The 18,946-nt window shown below is 41.9% G+C and overlaps 1 protein-coding gene across 1 annotated transcript in view; it reads right to left on the minus strand.

Moving 5' to 3' along the window:
* Nucleotides 1-12,207: 12,207 nt before the first annotated feature.
* The window catches only part of TSPAN8 (tetraspanin 8), a 31,345-nt gene continuing 24,606 nt past the window's right edge, over nt 12,208-18,946 (minus strand). The window contains exons 7-8 of the mRNA XM_006121559.5: nt 16,821-16,904; nt 12,208-12,487 (exon numbers count right to left, since the gene is read on the minus strand). Of these exons, the coding sequence (XP_006121621.2) occupies nt 12,434-12,487; nt 16,821-16,904 (138 nt within the window). The 3' untranslated portion in view covers nt 12,208-12,433. The remainder of the gene's footprint in view (nt 12,488-16,820; nt 16,905-18,946) is intronic.

Below are 18,946 nucleotides of genomic sequence, written 5' to 3' on the forward strand. Positions count from 1 at the left end.
TGGGTGGAGCTTGACTGAAGTCCAGAATGGAACAAAGAAGCTATTTAACAATACACAACAACGTGTACTATAATATTTGATGCACCAACACATTTGTGAAATCATCAGTAATCATGTACTGTAGCACATGAACCATTTTCCCTAGTGAAACATTCAACAAACTTTCACTGTGGTACTTTAAACATCTTGAGAAAGCGTTTAAAATTCTATTTTGGTTAAAATGCTCTATAAATATTTTTGGTTTCTGCCTACATGGCCATTGGCTCTTGGGTACAATTATTTTCCAGTGTAAGTTACAGCAATATCCATCACAGACTACAAAAATAAATGAAAACAGCAGATTTATAATCATAGAAAGCTTATACCACCTATTGTTTTAAAACCCATGAATGGTTGCCATATGACCAAAACCAAGTCAAATGTCCCTCTTGGAAAATATAAAATACATTCCACCTGATCACAACGTTCTCCATACCAGCATGAAATCCATGGCAATTGTTTCTTTCCCATAACATTGTTGTGGTTATTACAGCTAGAGCAATCATTATAAAAATCAACTTCCATCCAAAAACTGGCCTTTCAAGAACACTTGAAAAAGAGCCAATTTTGACTCTGAGAAAGTGCTTGTGAAATCTTTTGTCCATGGTTTTGTAACTCTTCTGCCTAGCATATGCACTATATTAAAGTTATGGGGAAAGGTTTTTCTGATATACTGTATTTCGAATATACATTTAACAACTTATGTTGAAGCAATTTAACAAATGTAAGCCTCTGTATGCCTATTGGTAGGTCTCAGATCTCTCACAAGGACAGTGGTGGCTAACCTCTCATAGGCATCAGCTGGAGTTCCATGTGTGGAATGAGAGGCAAATACTGCAGTAAGTCCTGAGAATCAGGTGATGCACTGTAATCATTTGTGCCTTTGTACTAATTGGAAGCAGTATATCTGAACCCTCTGTACAGTGGTCACACTAAAAAGTTCTATGTCCAAGAGAAAATTTCCTGTCTTTAATATGGAGCATACCCCTTTCTGGGGGATATCTTTCAAAACAAAAGAAATTATTAAAGAGTAACCGCCATAGTATAGCTCTTATTTCCTACATGGTGCAAACTGTTGAGATGGGTGTCAGCGTAAAAACAATTGGAATCTCTCATTTCAGGAGATAAAAATTCAAATAATTGTACATAATACAAAGCAATACAAAACCCCCTAGCATTTCCTATCACATTGGGTCTTGAACCCTCCTTCTTGATGCCTGGCCACATTCCAGTTCAAGTAGCTTACATTCTTCCACTTGTAATTGCAATTAGATATGACATTCACTTTCATTCCCTATTCTGAAGTGTTGTTGTGTGGTCTAATCCCATCAATCCATTTTTTTCTGTCTGTTTATGGGATCACAAAGGCACATTTAAACATGTTCTCTAAACAGCTCCTCATTTCAGTAATTGGGAAAGTGGTTGCACTTCATTTCCTACTTCCTAGGGGAATGTGAGTTTTGCTTCACTGATGTGTTGTTCCATGTTTATAATCACTTTCTGTGACTTTTCTAGTAAACAAGTCGCCTGGCAGATATATTCATGGAAAGAGTGACATATAAGCAAGTACTACAGAATTTTGACAGAAAATGAATGCTGAACTTGTAAACAGGGGCATGCGCACACAAAACCTAATTCAGTCAGGAAGCAGAAATAATGTGAACAGACAAAACTCAGAAACACAGCTAAAATTTCAGATAGTCATTACACACATCATACTTCTAGTGAACAATTTTCAGACCAAGAATTATTTAAAGAAACTATTTGACAAATATTATGAAATAACAAACCACAAATTGCTCTCAGACAATTTGCAAATAGGACAAAAGATTATGTTCATTCAATACATTGTTTATTGAACTGTAGAATTAAGTCCACACAAGATTTTTTTTCCTGGTGTTATTTTAGCATTAGCAATGAAGAAATTCATACCAATAAGTCAAATGTTGATGTCTTGAATGTTTTGGAATTTAGCCCATGCTGAGATTCATGATTATAATGAAACAGGGACTGTTAGAAACACCTGTCTTGCAACAATTGAGTATGTTACATGGAGAACCTTTGCCAATAAAACACAATGGAACAACAAAGTCAGTATTTACTGTTTCAGCCTGGATCTCTCTTGTCTGATACATTCAGGTGCCTGGCACCATAGAATGAACAAGCCTGTGGATTATAAAAATGATTCAATTTATGTAGTGGTGCAATGACCCACTCTGGAAGAAGAGAAGTGAAAGCAGCCTTAGATAAGCTGCACAGAACCAAACCAATAGGAAGGGGGCATATTAGGAGATCCAACCAGGGGAAGGCTTGATGGAGTAGCCCAGATATCATAGGCTGGTCATCAGGGGGCACTATGGTGATGAGTCTGCACCCTGTTATAACTTATTAACTAGAAAACCATGTGAAATTATTACATTTATTTATAATTATCAATGATGGTTTAGACTTAATCCTGTAATTGCATTCAGTGGAAACCACTCCTATAATTATCCTTAATATACATCAGGAAATCATAAGTTTTTTGTTTGAGAGTTATAGCTGGAAAGGAATTGTGGAAATCCATCAAGCAGTTGGTGGGGGGGGGGGGGGAGGGGAGTTGGCTTAGTTTTGAATTTAGTTTAGTAACTAAGCAGGGTGCTGAGAAGCAAAACTGTTGGGTGAAATCCTGGCTCTACTGATGTCACTAGGACCAGCATTCAGTCCCCTGAGTTCTATTTCTGGCTTTTCTGCTGATTTCCTGCAAAACCTTAGGCTAGTAAGTCAGTTACCTCATTTTACTGCAGTTTTCATATCTGGAAAAAAGGGTCTAACAATACTTCCCGAACTCACATGGGTGTGGGGAGGTTTGATTTATTGGCATGGTTGAAGAACGTTGAGAATCTTAGGTGAAATATACTTTACAGGTTGTCTCACGTGACCTCTATGAAGCTGTGGTTAGGACCCATATGCATCCTTTCTGTCCCCCCTCCTAGCATCACCTCTTCACTCCTATTCCACCCTGCTCCCTACCTTGCATAGATTTTGGATGAGTCAAGAGGCCCTCACAGATGCCAGGAAACATTGAATACTTCTGTGGAGGAGTCTGCATCTCCACCTAGTTCATGAGAAAAAGATCTGCACCAGGATCTGGGTACATGATTTCCACTCTGAGACAGACTGGGCCGGATCTGGGCACCACTGAGGGCATCTGCTCAAGGCGAATTGCTCAAACTGGGGGCTCCTTGCAGCCCCTGACTGGAGACCGTTCTCAATAGGCCACAAACCAGTCACACTGAGCGCTTCAGCTGCCAATCTGGCCAGCAGGAAGCCTCACGAGTAAAACCCCTTATGCCCCAGCTCTCCCTGTGCCAAAATCAGTCCCGGGCCTGCACACAGGTGAGGGGTTATAGAACCCAATCTCACCTACCCCGAACAGGTTCTTCCAGTCCCAAGAAACCAGCCACAGTTCCCAATCAATTTACACTTTGGATCTTACCCGCAAGAGCACACGGGGCCAACCCTTTAGAATCTAAAATCTAAAGGTTTATTAATAAAAGAAAGAAAAGCATGAGAGTAAGCTTGTTAAGGAGAACACATTACATGCATCAAATCACCAAGTTCTGGATGCAGGCTCTCAGCAGAGATGTTATAAACTGCTATCTTAAAAGTCTCTGGTGTACATTCTATGTCAGGATGGGCCAACAATTCTTCCCAGCTTGTTGTTCCTCACAAGGCTGCATCTGGAATCAGTAGCAAAATTGAAGGCAAGATGGAGTTTGCCTCGTGGCATTTTATATCCATCCCTGGTGTCTTACAAGCCGGAGCAGGTCACATGGCCAAGGGACCTATTCCTGTGTCCTGTAAGCAGCCATGATATTGGTTGGTTTACAGGTTCCAGACACATTCCTCAGGTGTGTACCGGGTTCCTTGGGAGCCATTGTTCCTGGAGCCTCTCTAATTGGCATAGTCATTGACTGGACATTCCTTCCTTATAGCAGGCAGTTCAGACCCACTGCTCTGTCTCAGGCAGAGAACACTCACAGTATCAGCACAGAGTCCACATTCATAGCTCCATATACAGATATCACACAGGTACATGAATAGCATATATAGAATCAGTAGAACATAAACTTTCATTTGACACCCCACATGGCCCCCTTTGTACAGACTTTGAGGCAAACACCTCCGCCCCCCCGTGGGTGCAGCAATGATTTGGTTGTTCCCTTAAAAGTCCAGTAATGTGACACCCCCCATATACAATTTCCAAGAGCAAACTCCCAATAAAGAGAAAAGGGTTCTTGGAAAAAATCAAACCTGTGGTCATAGAATATTAGAATATTAGGACTGGAAGGGACCTCGAGAGGTCATCAAGTCCAGTCGCCTGCCCTCATGGGAGGACCCAGTACTGTTTAGACCATCCCTGATAGATGTCTATCTAACCTCTTATATAACTCCAGAGATGGAGATTCCACAACCTCCCTAGGCAACTTATTCCAGTATTTAACCACCCTGACAGTTAGGAAGTTTTTCCTAATGTCCAACCGAAACCTCCCTTGCTGCGGTTTGAGCCCATTGCTCAGGTCTTTAAACAACAAAAAGTTGGTAAATGAAAAACACTGCATGAAAAGCAGAGCTCTTCAGTGGAAGAGGTTTAGAATTCAGGATACTGGAGTTAGTGGGAAAATCTCCCAGTCTATTTGGTTGATAGTAATTAAGAATAATCAATGCCTTGCATAAAATCAGAAAGGATCCAAACCTTCAGGGCATGTCTACAAAGCAGCGTTATTTTAGAATAAAGTCAGTAATTCTGAAATAATGTAATGTGCGTCTACACAGCAAGCCTGTTATTTTAAAATACATTTAAAATAATGGACTTCTTACTCTGACTTCTGTAAACTTCATTGAACAAGGAGTAAAGGAAATCAAGGGAAGAGTGCTCTGTTTCAACATAAGTGCTGTGTAGATGTGCCCAAAGTCAAAATTAGCAACTGTTGTAGCTCAAATGGTGTAGCTTATTTCAAGTTTAGCGCTGCTGTGTAGACATGCCCTCAGTCAGTCCTTATACTGAATCCAGAATGAACAGGTCCCTAGTTCCACAAACCTCTGTCACTTCATGGTAGAAATGGATCCAAGGTGGATTTCTGAATCTGAACTTTTGCAGGGGAAGGTTTCAAATCTGAATCCCCAAATGGATTAGAAACTTTCTCTGAAACTGGTTGAACCAAAATCTCAAATTTAAATAGCCCCATATCTTTGGAAATTAATGAAATCCAGCCTACTCTAGTTTTTTATCAGATGAGTTTTCCTTTATGCCAGAAAATCCTTGGCCCCACATTTAGGATAGGCTTAGTGGCATAAAGGGACTCTAAGCAGAACCAAGACACTGGCTTTTAATTTCGTGGTTTCAATCCTATTTCAGGAACTAAACTGCTAATCCTTCATAGTAATATAAAAATAAAGTCTGCCATCTCATTCAATCCCATTTTTAAATTGTGGGTTTAGATCCCGGGTTCTCCTTCCAAGTTGAAACCTAGTAATTTCAGCTGCTTGGCATAACAGGATGGTTTGCAGTTGGTATAGTTGACTCTATACCCTTTTCCCCTCAACTCCAGGTGGAAGAGAGATGTTGGGGGTAAGACTGGAGTGTTTCTGTCAACTCCAGCTGCCAGTGGAAATGTGTGGGGTAAACTGGCTCCAAACATCCCTAGCAACCACAGAAACAGAAGGTGACTTAAAGCCCACATTACCTCACACCAAGATGAGTGCTGCCAAGGCTGACGATGTGGCCCTGTATCTTGGCTTTATTTTTTAAAGGATTTGACCTTTTTCAATTGCCCAATTTTTTCATTGCTTGATTTTTCTTTCCTTTCATTTCCACAGTCAGCGTTTATCTTCTATGATTCTATGTTGTGTTGTTGCTACTCTTTCTTGCCAGTTGATTGGCATTCCAGTCATGGATATATGAACAATCCCTTGCTTGTTTATAACATTTCTGACAAGGCTTTTCTGTGTCAGATTTTACCATGAACTATAAACCTTTACTTTTCTTGTTTTGTATTTCCCCCTCCCCTCCAAAAAATGTTAATGCCTTCTGAAAACAATATGTTCTACTAGAATGCTAGAATACCTTTAACTAATGTAACAAATTGTTCTTTGGACATAGTCTGACCCAAACTTAACATCATAGTTGTGGCAATTTTGATAAATCACCAGTTTATATTAACCAAACATGGCTTTTAGTTGTGTCTTAACTTCCCCTGGAGAAGGCAGGGTTTTGTTGTGTTTCCTCTTGCCATTCCTTTTCTTATACAGTGAAAAATTATAATGATTTGCATGTAAGTTTTCTGCTATTCCAAAGGGCTCAGTTCTTGGCCATGTATCTTTGCTCCGTCTTTTCAACTCTATTGGGCAACATAAGTGTTCAGCATAACCTTGACTATAATTGCCGTCCAAAAATACATTGATTTATTTGTCCATGGAGGGTTTACTGTCAAAATCCATATTTGGATAGTACAGACAGTAAGATTAAGTAGTGGATGTAGTCTCAGTGATTGGCCTCTTGTTGCTTTAAAAACTAAGTTAATTGCTAATGCAGAACTTTACTTTGACAAGAATACCAGGAAGGCTCCTTAAATGAGTTGTTTTGCTCACATTGAAATCTCTGGAACAATATTGTGGCTCTGTCAGGGACACTGCAACATGGACAATGTAATCAAAGCAGCCTGTCTAGTCAGAGGTGCATCTATATTAATGGGCTGAATTAATAATGGGCTAAAGGGGCATTTGCCTCAAACTTCTGGGATTAATGAGCCCCCATATGGAGGATTATGGCAGGGTCTTCTGTAGTGTTGTAGCCATGTTGTGGAAGACATACCTCACCCACCTTGTCTCTCTCAGAGGCTACGGCTACACTATGCACTTTGCTGGAAGAGGCAATGCAAATGAAGCGTGGATTACCATTTTCTCATGCTTCATTTGCATAATCTCTTCCGATCCATTTTTGCACAAGGGGTTTTTGTGCAAAAACTTGCAGTGTGGATGTTTCCTTTTTGCCCGGGGAAGGCATAAGGATCTTGCTCAAAAAGGGGGTTTTGCACAAAAAGGAAACATCTACACTGCAGATAGGTCCACCTATGGCTATGAGCCAGGATGGCGTCCCTAGCCAGTTTGTGCCAGAAGCTGGAAATGCATAACAGGGGATGGATCTGTTGGTGATTCCGTGTTCTGGACATTCCCTCTGGGGCACCTGGCACTGACCACTGTCAGAAGACAGATACTGGGCTCAATGGCACTTTGGTCTGACACAGTCTGACTGTTCTTATGTTCTTAGGTCAAAGGCTACTGGCAAGCTTTCAAAGATTACCACAATAACATTTTGTCTACAGCTGGATAATCCATTGAAAACTATCTGGGGATTCATCACAATTAAGAATCATAGCAACATATGAATATTAGCAAATATTCATCAAGGGGATTTTGTCCAGCTCCAATGAATCCATAACAGAAGATGTTCATCTTAGCCCTGAACACAGTATTAACATTACTCTTTTCTCCAAGGGTGAAATCTTGGCCCCATTATGTCAACAGGAGTTTTGCTGTTGACTTCATTTGGGCAAGGATTTCATCCAAAGAGTCTAAAGGGTATATTCTTATTTTGACACAAGAATGGTTCCATGGGGATATCAAAATGTATGCGCATTTGAAAGTTTGTTTTTTAAACTATAGAGGACAGTGCTACGATACAACCAATAAGTATGATCAAGAGCAGGCTAGTATGGAAGAAGTGAACATGAACTGGCCCTAACTTCATTTATGCCCAGGGCCCCAGCTTGAGCTGGCCACAAAGTTACTATACAAAATCTGTCAGCTGCATTTGATTTATCATTAGCCATGGTCCACAATGATTTTAGTTAGCCGGATGGCCACTTATTCTGGGTGTGGCCAAGTTTCCCACAGTCCCATAAAGTTTGTTTATAGTCACCAGTCCTGGCTCTCAGTGTTCTGTTCTGTTATTTAGCTCTAATTTATCCCTAAGTGTCTTCTAATCATCCAGTAAGCAGTGAAAGTGTTGGAAATGCTGCTAGACAATACTGACCTCCCGTGTCCCAAGAGTGCTGAACTAGAGAGGTTCAACCTGTACTAACATGCAGCAACTAATCATTTCAAAGACTTAAAAACATATCCATAAGACTGCCTGCCTGCTAAGATTGATACCTATGTTATTTTGCACATGGCATGTAGTAATTTTCCTATATCACCAAACTGTGACTATAAAAGAATAAACTCTCCCTAATGGGGCTGTCAGCTGAAGCACTGATTTCCCAGCCCAAAACAAAACAGAGCTTTCCTCTACCAGTACCAGCTTCTGTTCTTGTTACAGCCCCACTTGTTCCCAACTGATCAGGCCTTGGTTGGTCTTATTGCTTTTTTATTGGCGAGGGAAGCCTTGACCTGGGCATCTCTCCTCTTGGAATAGTCCAGCCTCCTCCTGCACGAGATGGAGGAATCTGTTCGAGCAATGTCTGTGATCTTTGCTGATCCTCACTGCTCCTGAACTGTTGGAACCATACGTCAGGCACTATGGTGGCATGTCAACCTGAGCTAAACACACAGGCAAATTCCATCTTGAGTCCATGCACGCTGAACGGAACAAGGCAGCACATTGTCACTTTATCCAGCTAAAATTCAATGAAGACACTAAAGAGGAACTGGTGAGGACCTAATTATTTTGTTCATTCAAACTGACATACACCTGATACAGCTCAGCACCCTTAAACCTGAGTCTTCAGATACACTTAGAAGTTTTATTTGATTGGGGGCATTGGACAATTTTATAGACTGGAACTCTGCTAAAGCTTAAGGTATTTGAAATCAAATCAGTATCTTAGAAACATAGAATACTAGGACTGGAAGAGACCTTGCAAGATCATTGAGTCCAGTCCCCTACCCTCATGGCAGGACCCATTAGTTGTCTGTATACAAATGCAAGAAGTATGAGGAACAAGCAGGAAGAACTTGAAATGCTAGTAAATAAGGACAACTGTGATGTTGGCATCACAGAGACTTGGTGGGATAATACACATGATTGAATATTGGTGTAGCAGGGTACAGCTTGGTTAGGAAGGATAGGCAGGGAAAAAAGGGAGGAGTTGCTGCCTTATGTATCAAAAGTATTATACTTAGAGTGAGGTTGAATTGAACATAGGAGACAGAATTTTTGAGAGTCTCTGGATACAATTAAAGGGGTAAAAACCAAGGGTGATGTCATAGTAGGGGACTATTACAGACCATCTAACCAGGAAAAAGAGATGGATGAGGCTTATTTAAACAACTAACAAAATCATCCAAAGCACAGGACTTGGTGGAGATTGGGGACTTCAGCTTTCCAGACATCTGTTGGGAAAATAGCATAGCGGGACACAGATTATCCAACAAGTTCTTGGAATGTATTGGATACAAGTTTTTATTTCAGAAGACAGAGGAAGCTACTGGGAGAGGCTGTTCTAGATTTGATTTTAACAAAGAGGGAGGAACTGGTTGAGAATTTGAAAGTGGAAGGCAGCTTGCATGAAAGCAATCATAAAATGATAGAAAGTATCAGAGGGGTAGCAATTTTATGATCAATACCACCCTGGAATAAGGAATGGAAAGGTGAATGCATTATCTCAAAAGGACAAGTATTGTGATCCTGGCATGGAAACTCTGTGCATGATCCTGAAACATTTAAATGTTATTATTGGCACCAAGTCCATAACTAATACCTCCATCTGGTCTTTGCTATCTAATGATCCATTCAGGATTAAAATCCATTGGGATTTTAGAAGATACTCACTACATAATAGAATCATTCACAGTTTATGATGGAATACTTTGCTGCAAGGGGAGCATCTACATGCTCAAGAGAAGCCGAGTTCATTTCTTGTGTCTGATAGCAATTTCCTATGCCTGCTGGGAATCAACGCCTGTTTCTCAACAGCTCACCACCCAAACACCAACAGTCAGACAACACAGGTCAATCAGGTCCTGGAGCAGTACCTATGTGACTTTCTTAATTACCATCAGAATGATTGGTGGTTGATTATTTGCCACATAATTTGCCTACAATAATACCACATACATCTCCATCCAATAGACCTCTTTTTTGCTAATTATGGATTCCATTTTTGCTTTCACCCCAAGTTCTCCACCAAGTCTGCAACGACCATCATTGCTGACCTCATCATTTGCATTCATCAAATACATCAAGAGCTTATACTCTGGACAGAAGCAAAAGCAACAAGCAGATAATATGCAGATCAGCTCAGTCAGCCAGCCCCTAGCTTATCAGTCAGGGATAAGATCTAGCTGGCCACCCATACCTTACTGCTGGACCTCTGATACATGGGAGCCTTTCAGATTACAGGATGGATTAATATAGTACCCTTCAGCCTATTATTACCAGAATTTATTAAGGTCTATCCCATAGCCTTGACCACCCCATTGAAGCTGAAGATATGGCTCTAATGCAGTGGTCCCCAACCTGTGGAGGTTGCCGGGAGCCAGGGGGCGTGGCCGTTCGCCCGCCGGGAGCCAGGGGGCGCGCCCGGGGCCGGCGCCCCCCGCCCCTCCTCCAAGTGCCCGGGGCCACCTCCAAGGGCCGTGCGCCCAGGGCCGGCGCCCCCTCCCCCTCCAAGCGCCGCGCGCCCGGGGCCGGCGCCCCCTCCCCTCCAAGCTCCGTGCGCCCGGGGCCAGCGCCCCCCCTCCTCCAAGCGCTGGGGGCCGGGGCCGGCGGCCCCCCCCTCCTCCAAGCACCCGGGGCCGGCGCCCCCTCCCCCCCCAAGCTCCGTGCGCCCGGGGCCGGCGCCCCCCCTCCTCCAAGCGTCGGGGGCCAGGGTCGGTGCCCCCCCGCCTCCAAGCATCCGGGACCGGGGCCGGTGCCTCCTCCCCCCCTAAGCGCCACGTGTCCGGGGCCGGCGCTCCCTCCCCCCCCCCCCAAGTGCCGCGCGCCCAGGGCCGGCGCCCCCCAAGCGCCCGGGGCCGGCGCTCACCCTGCGCCTGGAGCCGGCTCCGGCACTGTGCATGCGCCACGTGCCCAGGGCCAGGCCAGCCCCGAGCACGTGGCGGGCGCACACGAATGCCCCCGCGGGCGCCATGGCACCCGCGGGCACCGTGTTGGGGACCACGGCTCTAATGAATGCTCTTGAGGAACCATAGAATACATTCGTGCCCTAAACCTCCTGCTTGTTTTTCACGGAACCTATCCAAAGAAACCAGGCCAGGAAGGCCTCTGGTGGGCAGAGTACTGTCAGGGAGCAGGACTGCAGCAGAATCTGTCTTCTGGCAACCCAACAAGCACAGCTGGCCTTCAGTATACTACCTGGTTGACTGCATTACCCAACTTCTCTTCGAAGTCTGGTCTTGAAGTTAGTCTATAAGGTGCCACAGGACTCCTTGTCGCTTTTGCAGATCCAGACTAACACAGCTACCCCTCTGATACTTGATATCATTTGGGAAAGCAAAACTGAGACTTTTCTGTACCATATTACATGATGAGGTGCCATTTTAATCACCTCAGTTTGCATCTAGACAGCAGTGTGCATCTAGACATCAGTGCTATTTAGGGATACTTCCAGTATCCTGAGATAGCATTTTCCATGTTTTGACAGTGCGCCAGTTATTTTGAAATATATTTTGAAATGAGTGAGCCATTCTGACGTCCCTGTAAATCTCATTCCACGAGGATTAAGGGACATTTCAGAATAGCTCTATTTTGAAATATGGCACTATGTAGACAGTGCCAAATTTCTAAATCAGCTATCTCAAAATTAACTTGCTCAAATTGTGTAGCTTATTTCAAACTAAGGGTGCAGGGTAGACGTACTCTTAGGGATTATATATTTCCTATTTGAGAAAAAAATTGGACTCTTTGTCTCCCCAAAGTAGCCAAACCTTTTGATTATACCTTATGTGAAGTTAAATTGACTTGTGACTCTAATAATAAAAGAAGCACTGCCTCACAATCAAAACTTCCTGGAATCATTTGATTCTCAGCATCAGTTTTTCATTGTAATGTCATTTGTGGATTTTTCTGAGGACTCTGCTATGATTAATGCAACACTGTGCAGACACATTGCCTGATAAATGAAAAATTTCAGCATCACTCAAAGTAATCTACAGTCAAAATGAGCTCATCAAAAATGTAAACAAAGACATTTATTGCAAATAAAAATTCACATTCACATCATTAAGCTCATTAATTTTAAGAAGATCATTTTACACCTCCTGAAGAATCTGTATACATCAGGGCTGCTGCTTTTATCAAATCAGCTGCTTGTGACACGCATATGTTTATTCAAGTGTGGCAAGCCAAATACTTATCTAACTATACGTGTTTTGATCTGGCTGATGACATAGTTCTGACACTTTCGTTGTTTCATTTTCTCTGGATCTGACAGTACAGGCTCATCGAAAACCCCAAGCCAACAATCTGGAAAACAAATACATGTATGGTATTACTTGGCAGTCCTGGAACTCCCTGCACAGAACTGATACACAGTGAGAACATTTTGTTTGCAAACGTCTTGGATTTACATGCAGACTAAACCTGCTGTGGTATAGAATTTTTTCCAATGACTCTAGCTAGAAGCATAACTCTAGAGTATTGGGATTTTAATGAAATCAATATGTACCACAGGTAAAATTGCAGAGAAGATGGAAAATTTAAAGTTTTGTTTAAAAACTGATTATTGCTCATGTGGATGGGGGACCCTTCTTCAGATGTGGGATTATTAAATGCAGCTATTCATTTTTATTTTCTAAGGTGCTGGAAAAACTTCTTAGAATCTGTGGTACACCAAGATTTTAGTTTCTTTGACATCTTTCATCTTCTCTATGTTTACCTTTTGCATGTTTCACTTGCTTTTACATTATATCTATGCACACATTATATTTGTATATGTACACGTATGCGTATACCCTTATCATGTACTAAACAGTCACATTTGCCAGTAACCTGATCAGGCTGGAAATGTTACATATATTTTAAAAATAGCTGATTGAAATAAAACCTGAGTACGGTACAGTTTTGATGCAGGGATTACTGGGGGAAATTCTATGGTTGGGGTTATGAGATCAGATTAAATTATTATAATGATCCCTTTGAGCCTTAATTTAAGACAGTATGAATTATTAAGGAAAAACAGGAAAGATCTAAATAGTAATTTATGAAGCAACTGAAGGATGGAGAACATATAGATTGGAGAACATGTAGAAGATAGGGTATGTCTACACTACCCTCCTAATTCGAACTAGGAGGGTAATGTAGGCATACCGCACTTGCAAATGAAGCCCGGGATTTGAATTTCCCGGGCTTCGTTTGCATGAAGCCGGCCGGCGCCATTTTTAAATGCCGGCAGTTCGAACCCCGTGCCGCGCGGCTACACGCAGCACGGAATAACTAGTTCGGATTAGGCTTCCTAATCCGAACTAGCTGTACTCCTCGTGGAATGAGGAGTACAGCTAGTTCGGATTAGGAAGCCTAATCCGAACTAGCTACTCCGTGCCGCGTGTAGCCGCGCAGCACGGGGTTCGAACTGCCGGCATTTAAAAATGGCGCCAGCCGGCTTCATGCAAATGAAGCCCGGGAAATTCAAATCCCGGGCTTCATTTGCAAGTGCGGTATGCCTACATTACCTTCCTAGTTCAAATTAGGAGGGTAGTGTAGACATACCCATATAGATCTAAAGCAAGTTGAGGAGACAAATTCTTTAGTGGTTTACACTCCACTCAAATGCCACGTAGGCAAAGTCACCTGTGTTGACTTTGGTCTGACATCCTCAGTTCAAAGAGATTATGGTCTAATATATACAAATAACACAGTGAGTAAACATATCAGTATGCTGATAGAAAAAAGTAGAGACAAGGAGATGCTCTGCAAGAGCACTTGTTGAGTTTGGGGAGAGGGTATGTTTTTGGAGTGGGTGTGATTCAGCAAGTGCCCTTTCAATAGCATTCATTTGAGATGTCATATTATCTTGGCAACAGATAGCTGACGAAGTCAATTTGTATCAACTGAGGATTTTTTCCTCTGATTTTGTTTTGTTTTGTTGTTTTGTAATCCTCTCCTGATCGAGAGAGATAGCAGCTACAAGCAAAGCCCAAGTGGAGAACAGTGGCAGAACATTGGCCAGAAGAAGTGACATTTAAGGAGGGAAATGAGGTAGAGTGATTGCAATCGCTAACCTGATGTGACTACAAGTTTTATTTTTCACTGAGACATTAATTCATCACATTTTTACTACATTTAAAGAGTTCCTTTTGTGTTTTCATAGATTATCTATTTATTTCAATAAGTTATCTATGGTTAATCAGACCTCTGTCCAACTTAGATAAAAGTTGCAAAGGTAACTTCTTGAAATAACACCCAGCTATCTCAGCCAGCTGGCCCTTTTGGCAAGCTGAGTTTGGCCTGACTGTAACAGTTACCCTCTGTTTTGCCTCTGCTCTAGCCACATAGCGCAATTAGTGATGCCACCTACAGGTAAAGGAGTGAGAGTGACTGACCCCAGCTGCAGAGGTTTACCTAAACATAGCTGAGTGCAGTTGAGTAAAAAAGACTGGAGAGAGAGGAGGTATAGAGTCTCCACTCTCTATGAGAAAGGATTTGGGTAAGTAGACTGAAGAAGGCCACGGTGACAGAACTGATCTCTGCGAGGGATAGCCTCCAGAAGGGGAGCATGATCTAGGGAGAGACCACAGAAATGAGAAGACTCTGCTATGGAAACAAGCCCATGGAATAGGCTCTGTGAGGTGAGGAGCTGTGAGGTAGGGTTTCTTCATGGCACAGAACACTTCAGTAGCCCAGAAAAATTATTCAGATGTTTGGATTTTCATTTGGACCTTTTGGTTGCCTTGGAAGGGATTTGAACTTTCTGTGACTTGGCTGGGTGCTGAGGTACAGAAGAGCCAATGAGAGGCAAATGGTCAGTCGGCAGTGCTGGAAACAAGGACCCCACGTAGCATTGTACCCTGAGTGTGCTACACATGGTGAGTACATAGCCTTATACCTAATGCTAAATAAGAGGTTATTTGCAAGTCATATTGAGGACTTTGGCGGTACTCAATTTTTCCTGCTTACGATTATTTTCCAGGACATGGATTTTTTCAGTTGGGGTTCCTGCCCACTTTTAGACCATGGAGAATAATTCTCTGCCAAAGCCATGCTACAGTTTAAAAACCTTTTCAGTCTGAATTATGGATTCAGTCCTGCAAAATGCTCTTTGTCATCCTGTGTTTACCTCAAGTCTCTAATTTCAGGGGGGAAATTACAAAGAAGAAATAAAAAAAATGTAAAATAGTAAAATGAAGCAAAGCAAAATAGTGGAATAAGGCAAAGCAATTAAGTCCCCTATTTTTTAGTCAGACCTAATCAAAACCAAACATTAGTCAGGTGGTTCACTGAATAACATCACTTTTTCCCTGCATCCCTTTGTTTAGGGCATATGTATCAAGTCATTGTTCAGTAAAAGAAGAAACAATTGAAATAAGTAGCTCAAACAGTCCAATCGTATATTCCGCTCTTTACCTGCCTAAATTTCTCCTATAAGGAAATCGTGTTCTCAAAGCAATAATTTAACATCATAATCTCTCTATTATATGATGGCTGCAATTTAGCCACAATTGACATCCATGTAGCTGATCATCACAAAAGAAAACTTTTCTAAATCAATGTATTTTGAAAGTCAACGATGATAACTTTTTAAGCATGTGATCCGAAGGTCTGTTGACCTCAGTGGTCTTCAAATCAGGGCCTATTAAAGCAATTATTTTTAAAAAGGTTGAATTTCAGGCTCCGCCAAGTAGTAATGGCTAAAAGCAAAAAGGTTCAGACTGACAATCTGGTTAAGATGAACATCCCAAAGTTCAGACCAATTTCTTTGGTCTGCCTTGCTGAGCTGGAAATAAGATGTTCCACAAGGATGAGTTCTCCTATGAAATTTCTACCATTTCCTCTATCCATTTGGGCCAGAAATAGAATGAGACCAGTATTTCTTTTGATATTTTGGGACCCTCTATTTCTGGCACTGACAAGAATCAGAAAATAAAAATATACATGAAAGCGAGAAAAGAAAAAAAACAACCAAAAATCTCTATATTAGGGGAGAGCAGGGGTTACTAGATCCATGCATTGTGAGCAAGTGGATAGAAAAGGAAGGTGTAGCAGGTGAATTGCTGCCAGTGAGGTGGCAGAATGAGACAGCATACATAGAATTGGAAGGAACCTCCTGGGTCATCTAGTCCAGTTATTTGCTATTGCAGTCAACCCCATCATATAATCCCTTTCAGACTCCATTTTAAAGCTATGTTGTTTGCCCCCATTACCCATATTGGGAGGCTCCTGTGGTGGTTAGAAACCAGTAAGTGGCTGGGCACAGTGTATTTTAATCTCAGCAAGGGGAGAAATGGGGAGGACTGTGACTCTTCGGATGTGCTGCTGCGGTTATGCAACTACATATCAGCTCTTGGTCAGAACAAATTGTAAAGTTACAATTTAGCCCTTAGGCTGTAAATTCTTTGCAGGACATGCAACCTGTCTCTATGGCACCCACCAAAAGTAGGGTCTTGGTGCTGGCTGAGGTCTTGAGCCTTACTGCAAAATACCTAAATGCTAAATGGAATTACAATTAGGGCTGAAGTTAAAGCCAATTCACTCTTTCCTAATAATTGACTAATCCAGGTATTTTAATTCCAGTCCCAGCACACTTTCAAATACAATGCTTTACTTGACATCTAGAAAATATTTCAATGGTTTGTACTGATACCTCAACAACTGCCAGTCCAAATGCGATCCCCATGAGTATGATCATATGGTTTTTGAAGAACTCAATTATCACACTACCACAAGGCTGAAAGAAAAGATTAATTATGAGTAATACAAGCTCATTAGGAGTACAGCCTCTAAAATCATTGGCTACATGGGATACACTGTCCAAAAAGGTATTTCCACCATGTGCAAGAGAGGCTGTTCTAATCTGCTCTGGTTTGTTATAAAGACAAAGAGTACATCTGCAACCATCCTGTGCTCTGAGAGGAATATCTGGCCTCTGTCTTACCAAATATGAATCTAGTGTCCAAATACACGGTAGGGTAAAGTTTCAAAATAAAAGACACTGCTTTCAGGTGTAGGGTTTGTGATACTGCCACATGCAAAATACAGTAAAAATATCATTTACTCCCATTTTCTCTGTCTAATCCCTTCTTATTACAGAAGGGCCCAAGTTGCAAAGTGTGGATCTGGAAGTAAGTCTCAATTTCCCATTAAACTAATTTTGGATTTGTTTTTCCAGGTCAGGTTTATACGGACACGCAGAGCCAGTCTTAGAGGCAGGTGAGCTGGGCGGTTACCCAGGGCCGCCATTTTCAAGGGGCTGCCGTCGGAGCCAGTCTTAGGGACGGGCTGCAACCGCATTTCAGCCCAACATCCCGAATCTTCCCTCCAGGTTTCCCTGGATACTCCCCAAACTTTTTGCGGTGGGGGCTCAACAAATTTTCCCCGGTATTTTTTTTAAACCACCAGCCAGTTGGTTAGGACTGGCCCTGCAGGCATGCTCAAAGCAGGATGATGGTATATAGAGCTATAGTTACATCCAAACTTTCTCAGATGCTCAAAAGGCTATGGCTGGAAGTGGGATGCAGTGAGCAATTTAGATCTGAAATTCCATTTTGAGCCTCTCTGAATTTTTTGTATTCTTATCATGACTACATGTTCTCAAGTCGGTAACTAATTGCTCTTGCAAACCAGGGTAAAGACCAAGTGAGGCCCAGATCCATCAAAATTACACGGACTCTCTGCCACAAACATTGTTCCCTGCCTGACTTTCACTCTATTTCCTTCCTAGTGATGAACATGTTTATCTTTCTCACAAAAAGGCTTTTAATTTAGCTCTCACTCACTACTGCAGCAAGCCTTAGAATGTTGGGTCTGCTTCATAAGGAGGCATATACCATTTCATATTTTTTGGATTTTAGGTGTTGATTCTGCCACCCTACACCACCTACTGAATGTACCCTTCTTCACAAGCAGTCTTTCTTGCAGTGGCATTATTGAAGGAATGAATTAGTACTTAGCATAAGGGTAGCAAAATCTGGCAATAAGCGTCATTATTTATAAAAATCTAGCCCCAAAATGTAAATATCTGTTAGACATCCACTATGTAGATTCAGAAGAGATTCAGACAAAAACTGGAGGATGGGAAGCAAGGAACTCAATTCATCTGTTTCAAGATTTATCTGTCTCAATTATGTTGAAATTAGAACTCTGCAAATCCAGATAATTTCCACATAATGAGACAGATAAATCTTGAAATAGATTAATTAAGTTTCCTGCTGCCCATCCTCCAGTTTTTGTATGGATCTCTCTTTGCTGCCTGTCCTCATGCACCTTGTTTTACTATTATAATTAAATGCTGAAAGCTTTTCAAAGCAGGACAGCTGGGGGAAATGGCCCCTTGAGTGCACTGTCAGAAAACATGCAGCATTTCCTTCCTGTGGAGTCTATAACTGAGTGTGAACCTTTTAAAAGGGGATTCACAAATTTAAAAAAAAAATCTTACATTGAAACCTTTCATCCTGAAATATCTTTAAGTACTTTAAAAGCTATGGGTCAAATCCTGGGCAAAGATGTCTGACAATATAGTCATTTTATCATGAGGAATCCCAATAGCAATATGGCGCTGTCGCTAAGGTATCCTCTCACTTCTCACTGGTAATTACAAGGTGGGATTCCAGACAGGCTGCAGAAGTCCTTAGCACACTGCAGAGCAATGTGGAAATGCAAGATGGCAGGGGGAGGAGATAGCTGCTAACAAGCATACTACACTTCACGTTTGCTGGAGGAGAGGAAAATTTAACTAAGGAAAACAGGACAACCCCTTTTTCTTTTCAAAAC

The sequence above is a fragment of the Pelodiscus sinensis genome, chromosome 1 (assembly GCF_052426305.1).
Source record: "Pelodiscus sinensis isolate ZL-2025 chromosome 1, ASM5242630v1, whole genome shotgun sequence".
NCBI lineage: Eukaryota > Metazoa > Chordata > Testudines > Trionychidae > Pelodiscus > Pelodiscus sinensis.